This window comes from Mizuhopecten yessoensis, unplaced genomic scaffold, assembly GCF_002113885.1.
Source record: "Mizuhopecten yessoensis strain PY_sf001 unplaced genomic scaffold, ASM211388v2 scaffold5459, whole genome shotgun sequence".
Taxonomy (NCBI): domain Eukaryota; kingdom Metazoa; phylum Mollusca; class Bivalvia; order Pectinida; family Pectinidae; genus Mizuhopecten; species Mizuhopecten yessoensis.
Window position 1 is genome coordinate 304,107 of NW_018406060.1, and position 9,334 is coordinate 313,440.

The following is a 9,334-nucleotide window of genomic DNA, read 5'->3' on the forward strand; positions in this document are numbered from 1 at the left end:
ATGCTACAGGCCCAATTTCAGTACCCTGGGCCTTTTGGTCATTCAGTAGCAGTCGTTTGAAGATTTTACGACATTTGGCCCCTGTGACCTTAAAAGTGGGTCAAGGTCTTTCATTCGAGCAACTTGGTAGCCCTTCATCCCAGCATGCTATTGGCCAAATGTAAGCAGCCTGGGCCTCTTGGTTATTCAGGAGAAGTTGTTTAAAGTAAAATATTGACGCCTTCGGGCCAGGTGAGCTAAAAAGTGTTTTTCTTTGTCTGCAAAATGGAATTTTGTTGGGTATTTTGATGACCATGAATACAGCAAAATTAATTTCCCTACGAATATTACCAGCATTACAGTATATACACGCGAGGTTATATCAAGGTCACCGTCATTTAAACTGAATATCTTGCCTTATGTCATAATTCTAGCTGCTGTATTTCTTCGACAATTCTGTTTTTAAATTTCACTGGTTTATTTACGTTTTACATTAAAAATATGATTTATAAAAAGTTGAAATATGGACATGGTGGGCCAGAGGTCAAGGCAAGATAAAGTTAGTTTCAAATACAGGAGCCGATATAGCTCCACTACACTGGACTCAAAAATTAAATAATTGCATGATTTAAAATTCATTGTCAATTACATTTGCACAATAAAGTTTCTCATGCTGCCAAAGTTGATCTATTGTTGATATAATTTGGAGTAGATACGACATCCTCTGGAAGATAGTTCCTGGTTTTGATCGTACATAATGTGAATAGTTTTTACCTCGGGGTGGATGCTGTTGACTAACACAGTAATATTGTTTTTGAGTTTCCTCTTGTACCGTTTCTGATTGAACCATCACTCCAAAATTAACAAAGTACATGGGCATCCCTCCGTCTTATATTGTTTACAATTTTGTACATTTTGATCATGTCACCTTGATGTCTCCTATTTGCTAGTGTTGGTAGGTCACCTTTACTAAATATAAGATATCTAGGTGTTTGGTCTTCTCAAATTTTTTTTGTAATTGATAACACCAGATCTAATAAAGCAAAACTCAATACTCTGAATCATCAGTATACACGTATAATCATCATAAAGGCGAATGATATTTGTCCATTTTTTTTTCTCTATAAAATTTGGCACACATTTGAGTTAAATAATGACACAACTTTTTTTCATAAGAATATTTTAATTTCAAAAATGACCTTCTAAATACGGACAACAGCACAGCACTGGTTCTTTATCAAGCCAGACCAGTATTTTATCACTCTAGTTTCACCCTTTTCTCTCCACTGTTATTCCACACAAATGCATGTTGCAGAGTTTGAGAACAGTTTTACGATGTCCCTGAGATGAAACACATCATCTCCTGCCCACTATATTGTTCTAGTGTCTTTCTCCAGCTATTATGTAGCTTTGAATGTTTTTGACAGTTCACGGAGATTGGCCAAACAACCGTCCATTATCTGTTTCTCCTGCAACATACAATATTTTTCAGTTGATAATCATTTACATGTAAAAGAATTACTTTATACTGCATTACTGCATTTTCGCCAAGAGAAAATTTTTGCCCTTCACTTGAAGAATCCATTTTCGTGCAGTGTTAATTTCGCCCTTAACATGTTATTCTTATGTACAGTATGTTGTATTTGCCTTCATCACAAAGGACGAAAAAGGCATAAAATAAACTGTCGAAAAACATCCTGGTATACAGTTAGCTTCTGAAATTGCCAATAGATCATCTTAACATGTTATTCTTATGTACAGCATGTTGTATTTGCCTTCATAACAAAGGACGAAAAAGGCATAAAATAAACTGTCGAAAAACATCCTGGTATACAGTTAGCTTCTGAAATTGCCAATAGATCATCTTAATTGGACAGTAAATGCAGGTCTATTTAAGTCAAAGATTGACCTATGTAACACAGGCAGTTATGTTGATCTCAAGTTTCATGTTGCACTAGTTAAAATTTTGGTCAAAAATAAACATTAAATGCCAGAGATTAATACTTTATATTCAATCTAAGGAAAACAAATCACAGGTATGTTTTTTGCTAGATTCAAAAACCCAAGACATCACAGAGAAATATGATAATTTTTACTAAATGATTAAACTTTTTAAGAAAGGAAATTTAGCTGTGACGTACCAGTTGTGGAGTGACGCTACTGTACACAGCCTTGTTGATCCATCTTGCCATGTGTCCCTGCTCAAAGTTCTTCCTAGCGTTCACATTGGCCACCTGGTAATCCTACAAAATTACAAGGAAGTTTATCAATCACGCAACCTTAAATGCTATATATATAACTCTGATTGGTTTATGGGGTTTTCCTATGGATTAAGGGAGCCGTGGCGGCCAAGTGGTAATTAAGGCATCTGACCGTCCACAATTACTGGCCCTCCATCAGTTGGTTGCGGGTTTGAAGCCTACAACTGTGGCTGTCACCAGGTAATTTCCACAGGTCATTGGTTTTTTTCCAGGTACTCCAGTTTTCCTTCATCACCAAAACCTGGCTTGTAGTTATCCTTAAATGACCATAGCTGGTAATAGGTTGTTTTTCTTTTCAAATTTATAATGTCAGGTACATGTATCACAATTACCTGACCGACACCCAGTAGTCTCAATACATACTTTCTCCTCTTTTAAATGTGCATGGGTCATTTATCAAGTCCACATTTTATTTTATTTTCCTATATATAATAGACTCTATTTATCCCTGCATTTGTAGATATGATAACACTCTTTTAATCCCCACCATCTGCATATGGTTGACTAGTTTGTATCTGCACACAATATACAATCCAACATTGTTAAATTTAACTGATTCTCATATCCTAACACATGATCACTGCCAAACTGAATTCTGATTTTTCCCTATGCATTGAAGGAAAGTCAAGAGAGTAGTATAATTTAACTCATTCACCCCTGAAATTTCATAATGAACTATTCCAACCTCTGAATTGGAAGAGTTCAAATGTGTCTTCAGGGGTGAATGAGTTAAAAGACCTTAATTAACTTCCACATTTACAATCAGATCGAAAACCAGATAAAAGTTATTAATTAGACCTACAGATTGGGTTTCATGGTTGTATAGGATAGATTGTATTAGTACCTTTACAAGACTATCATCCAATACCAGTACCTACAATTAATGAAATACTGTGGTCTCTGTTAAGTATAGAAATACATATACTGACCAGTTTTCGCCTCGCTTGATCATACAATGACTGCAGTCTCTGTCTGTATTCAATTTCAAGCTGTAGGCCCACATTCTCCTGCAACAACCCGACAAAAATCTTTAAAACTGTTTTAAAATACACACAAATACATAACATCAAACAAAGCAGACAATGACATACATGTATATATACAACACTGAAGAGGCATAATCACAATCAATACATTGTATCTGTATAATTTCAACAAATCAGGATCAAAACTGTATTTTTAAATCAAAAGTTTGATTCAAATACTCCAGATGAATATCCATAAATATATGCCTTCCCAGTTGCCTCTAGTACTATACTATATAAATGTATACAAAATCAATTTTGGTTTCTCAGGCCAGATATTTTGAGGAAAAAAAGTCATCTGGCAGGAAAATATTTCATTTCATTTCAAAAAAATAAAATTTGGCTCCAGATAGATCGATGGCCTTGGTACTTGATATAACAACAAACCCTTTGTCTAGTAAGAAGTCTAGAGTAGTATTGGGTCTGACATAGTGACCACAGCACCACTTCCTTTTGTAAGATTGTGCATGTTAATGATTTATCTATGGAATGGAAAACATTAGAACATAATAATTCCAAGGTAGTCACATACATATGGAAATGAAATCTTTCACATTTTTTCTAAGACTGTCAGACGAAAGCAAATCGTGATTATCTTATTGAAGCAGCCAGGGTTTTTTTTGTTATTTTTTTTTACAATTTTAAGATAAAAAAAACCCCACAAAAGCATAATATTTCAGAATTTTGGCAGCTACTTTGAGACATTTTTAACCCTCGCAAGTTACGGTGGGCAAAAAAGTCGGAAAATTAAACTGTGGCAAAACTTTTCCAAGTATACGGTATAATACGTACACTCTTTCCTAAAAAGCATATCAATGCATACATGTATGATACAGTTAAGATTTTTCTTTCCAAAACCATAAGCGTTAAACCTTACCTTTTTAGCATCAAACATATATTCCAGTGCCTCTTGCTGGTATATGGCTGTTTTTGCCCCCTCAATTGCCACATCAGTGTTTTTAGCCAAGTCAACCATTGGCTTGTACCAATATTCATCCAATTCCTATGAAATAAATCCAAAGTTGAATTGACAAGTCTTGGGGGGGAAAATGTCGCTCCTGATCACATTATGCTAAAAAACACCATGAGCTATTTTGTGGAAACATATTTTTTACAATGCCATTCCACAGGACCTGTAATGTTTACTGATTCACTAGTTCAAAATCTACTAGTCTCGGCAGACTACTATAGAGGGCTATAGCTACTGTTAATGTTGAATCCTGTTAACCCAGTTGTCTCCCTTTTATCCAGCCTCCACAAATCCAGTTGTCCCACTATAATCCAACAGTTTTTGAAGAGACACTTTGTTTCTCAAAATCTATAATTATATTTACCCTATTTAACTTTCACCCCTTTGTGTTACCCCATGTTGGGATCTGTTATACTTAATATGAAGAAACTTAATTTATTAGCCTTTAAATCACTGACATATGACTTCACACAGCTTTTTCAGGTACAATGATGTACTTGAAGCATCATTTTTGAAAGTTGTCTACAACAACCAGTACCGGACCCTGCTCAGCTCCCCATAGCTGTAAGGGTTAGGGAACTTATGAGGAGGCAAACAAAGATACCTTGGTCTCTTATGTCAAATATATGAAAAGTTTTAGATGTATGAAAGATTAAAATGAATGCCACAATGGCTAGCCTTTCAGTTCAGTTGAGATTGAATTTGATAGCTGGCAACACATTGCACCATGTCATTATATAAACAAGGCATCACAAGTGATACAAATCCCCTCACATTCACACATTCAATGTGTATATATGTAGGAGTTTCATGAAATTCCGTTGAGGAATGAAGTGGCTAGAGCGATGACAAAGATTTTCTAAAAAAAATGTAAGTCACCTTGACCTTTCAACGTAGAAATCTGAAACGTGAACTTGTTCAAGGCATTGTCATACGAAACACTTGCAAAAAGTTAAATGAAATTCTGTAGAGAAATGAAGTTGCTAGAGCAATGACAAAGAGTGCAACATATGGTAGATATGTACGGGTGGAATCCGATATCCCTGGAACTTTCGTTGGGAGGCAATAATAAATTAGCTCATTTTTAAAAATTGGAAATATTATGATGAAAACTGTAGTATATTGCAGTGTTTTTCCTACCTAAATTGGGAAAAACAGTATTTTTATTGAAATTGGGAAGATACTCTTCATTTTGGGATAATAAAGAACATTTTTACTTGGTCTATAGCTAGCAGCCTGTAATAAGCTGTAAAACCAGACACACAAAACAACAACACTGTATTTGCTTACCTCACGTTTAGCTTTAACGAAATCTACGACTCTGTTGCCTTCGTTTATCTTAGTGATGAGGAAATATCCAGGAATTAAAACAATGAGAAGCTCTGCAACTTCATAATCAGGCGACATGATTTCTTTGGAAAACATGTATGCTGGAGTGCCAAACAGCAATAAATATGGACCTGAAAATAGAAACAAAATGCTATGAAGTCTTCAGATGAGACAGCAAATGGTTGGTTGTTATAGGACTCCAAATGAGTTTAGCAACTTGATCTCACAGGGTATCTTTATTACATAATTAAAAGGTGCAATGGAAAGATCTGTCGACTTCAGAAAGTCCTTGCCCGTTTTTATGTTGATTTATACTTAAAATAGGAGAAATCATGATGATTAGGCAAGGAGCACCCTCGATACTACAGGGATTATGCTCATTACACTCTTTGCACCCTGGAATATGCCATAGCAAAATTGAAGGCTCATTGCGCACTACCTATTTGATAAGACAGAAGACTTGTTTGATCCTTTGATGTACATTAAAAGAATATGTCGCTCGTGTAACGGTTAAATTGACAGTCCTCGAAGTTGGATGTCGCTCCTCCCCTAAATCTTCAAAGGACAGGTATATCAGCCTAAGTGATTGGTCAGGTTTTTTTCCCCCATCCAAGACTAATCAAATAGCTAGCTGCGTACCTTCAATTTTGCTATGACATATTCCAGGGGTGCAGAGAGTGAAAGTGAATGTAACCCCTGGAGTATGGAGGATGTGCAAGACAGTTTAGGCTAAACAAAAATATATGGTGTTTCCATTAACCCTACCGACCCTGATTTTTTTGTGCCTTCCCTAAACTTTTGAAGGCAATTTTTTTCAAAAAAGTCAAGACCACTCTCCTATATATATATAAACAACATCAAATTTAAAAAAAAAACTTGCTACCTACTTACCTACCTACTCTATATAAAAACTAGAATTATGTCAGTGTGACATTACAGCCGCTCACCACTTTAAATTTAATTGCTTCAGTGACACGTTGAGCATAAAAATCTATTATAATACCTCAGATATGTGTTCTGTATTCTGCTAATTGAAAATCAGGTCATCTGATGATGTTGCGTTTAGGATTTTCAAAATCAATCACCTCTTAAATGATGCCTTAAAAACATTTCTCCCTCTCCTCTTTTTTCACCCTCTTTAAGTGTGACGCATTGTTGTAATTTTCATTAATTAGCATCCTTCAATGATGTGACATGAGCGTTTACGTGCAGAATGGCAATCGGTGAATGGATAATAAAGAATAGGTGCATTTTTTGCTTGTGAAATGAAGCATAATTAACAGTAGTGGGAAAACATGCATGGAGAAAAGAGACATTGTAAATAGCATGCTGTGTTACAAAAATGTTTGATAAGCATACACAGTTCACATATCGTCTCGTCTCGGAGCCATTAGTCTACCGTTATCAACCTAAGCACGATATGGCATATATACGTTGCCGTTTCAAACATCAAAATAGAGTTTATACTTCATCACTCATACGGTTTATAAGTTTATATATTTACTTCTTCCTTCTACAGACAGCATCAATGCTTGACAGTCTTCACATGTGCTTTCTCGAATCATATGTGTTTCACACGCGTAACACTCCCCAGACCGCAATCCGAGTTGCTAAAACGCTCAAACCTAGTGTACGAATTTCACCACCACAACACTAGTAGAATGCACCGGAGATAAACATTTTGTTTTCAGCAATTATTTAAAGTATGGATTATTATTTGGAGAAGAGTATCAGAAGACTTTATGTAACCCACAGGTGAGTGTCAGAGATTCTACTTTCTATTTACGATAACGAAACTATATAGCGGAAGCATGCAATACTGAATTATTCGCACGCACCCCGAACGGAAGTGGGTCTGTCATTTCGTTCTCTGGACAGAATTAATAAGCTGCTCGGCTCTCGCCAAGAGCAGCTTAAAAATCAAACATGTTATTGGAAACATTTTTTTTTCTGGGCTTTCTGAGTGTGACTTTTGAATCAATGTATTATTCTGTCTGCAGGAGGACGTCATGGTTCTAATTGGCTTTAATTTGGAACAGTCATCATGGGCATCTAAGTTATACATGTGATTTATTGAAAGCTCCACAGTCATAATCAGAAAGGATCCCTAATGCAAAACTGAATAAAATAAAAGATCAATAATCAATAAAATCAAATGATTTCCAGTGATTGCATTTCTTTTTCAATTCAGTGTAGGTTGCATGAAATGCCATACACACCCATGATTCCTGTTTTTGTGTAGAGAAACTCGAAGAATGACTCTGGGACAAATCCGAACCGAATCCCGGGTGCATCAACCTGCTGTTTAGGAGAAGGAAAGTTTTTGAGGTCTCTTTCAGGCCCATAGAATATGTCACTGACTTCCTTCCAGGTGGCCATCCTTTCATCTAATGACGGTATTGGTGGCCGAGCGGCGTTTGGTCTAGTTAGCAAACCGGGCCTACCAAAATCCCCCGTTTCCATATTGGCTTTCTGTTCCACCTCGCATCTGGAAAAACAAATCAAAAACATTTCACAACAAAAAATGTATCAGTTACTACTAAATTGAAGCACTCTTCATACGGTACATACTGTAGGTGTCACAATACGCCATGAATGTTTCACAATAAATGAATAAATAAATAAAATAAATATTGATCCTAGCAAGCCTAAATATTTTCATCATCATCAGCTACCTAATTATCACAGAGCTAACACAGGGATCAATGTAGTTTTTTTAGGGGAATCGACTCTTTTTCAGATTTGGGGGGAAATTTAATATTTTGATACAAGGCTCTAGCGCCATGAGGCAAAAGACAAATGTTTTGTCCGACATACATTTGTGCAGTATATGGCAATTTATAAAAAAAAAAAATAAGCTCAAAATTGTAGAATTTTTGTATAAATTATGTGAAGAAAATGTATATATGCACTTTAACTGTTGAACTTTAGAAAACATTTAATGGAAATATTTTGAAGAAAAAACACTATTTTCTTCTTGAAAGGGGAATTTTGAAGCACATATAGGGAGAATTTCAAAGAACAGGAATGTTCTTCTGTAGGGGAAACTACCCATAAACGGTAGTGAATCAGGTCTAGATTAATGATCCCTGTATGTACATGTTGTATATTTTATGTCGTAGAAAAGTCCAAATAATAGGGGCTGGTCGGGGAAAAAAATGTCATATTTGCTAAAATGGCATACACATGTTTAAAATACCTTCTTATGAAATATACCATTACAAAATTTGCTGAAATTCACTCTCTAAGAGTAAAAATTATAATTATATCAAAGAAATCCTAAATCGTCACCTGACAGTCTAAAACTCTCAATTGACCCAGATCAGTGATGTAATTTTACCACACGCGCGTCATCAACAAGGCCAAATGTAAACATCGCGGCATAAGAAAAAGATGCATGCAAAAGTCATGACAGGCACGAGGTATCAATACTGTTATATATAATAACAACATATAGGTAGGAATACTACACTTGCATCATACATGACCTTTGATAACAATTATTTACGAATAGTATTGCTTTCTTGTCCGCTAGTTGAGTCCGACATGGCACATGACGGCTTGCTATTGTTGTTATCTTCACTACCTAACTTTCGAAACAACCATGTGACATATATATAAATAGATTTGCGCTAAATTTACGCGGGGCTTCCCCAAGATTTTAGTGGTCAAAACTGGACATTGCAAGCAGGACTCGACCATCATATTGCCGTGATATAACTTTTGGAAGGCCAGAGAACGCATTTAGACCCAATTATTTTGTATTCCCC

The 9,334-nt window shown here is 35.7% G+C and overlaps 1 protein-coding gene across 1 annotated transcript in view; it reads right to left on the reverse strand.

Moving 5' to 3' along the window:
• Positions 1-1,142: 1,142 nt before the first annotated feature.
• Positions 1,143-9,334, reverse strand: part of LOC110450695 (ATP synthase subunit b, mitochondrial-like) — a 12,441-nt gene continuing 4,249 nt past the window's right edge. Inside the window, exons 3-8 of the mRNA XM_021498327.1 lie at positions 7,784-8,052; positions 5,526-5,695; positions 4,143-4,268; positions 3,170-3,247; positions 2,121-2,222; positions 1,143-1,448 (exon numbers count right to left, since the gene is read on the reverse strand). Coding sequence (XP_021354002.1) covers positions 1,380-1,448; positions 2,121-2,222; positions 3,170-3,247; positions 4,143-4,268; positions 5,526-5,695; positions 7,784-8,052 — 814 coding nt within the window. The 3' untranslated portion in view covers positions 1,143-1,379. The remainder of the gene's footprint in view (positions 1,449-2,120; positions 2,223-3,169; positions 3,248-4,142; positions 4,269-5,525; positions 5,696-7,783; positions 8,053-9,334) is intronic.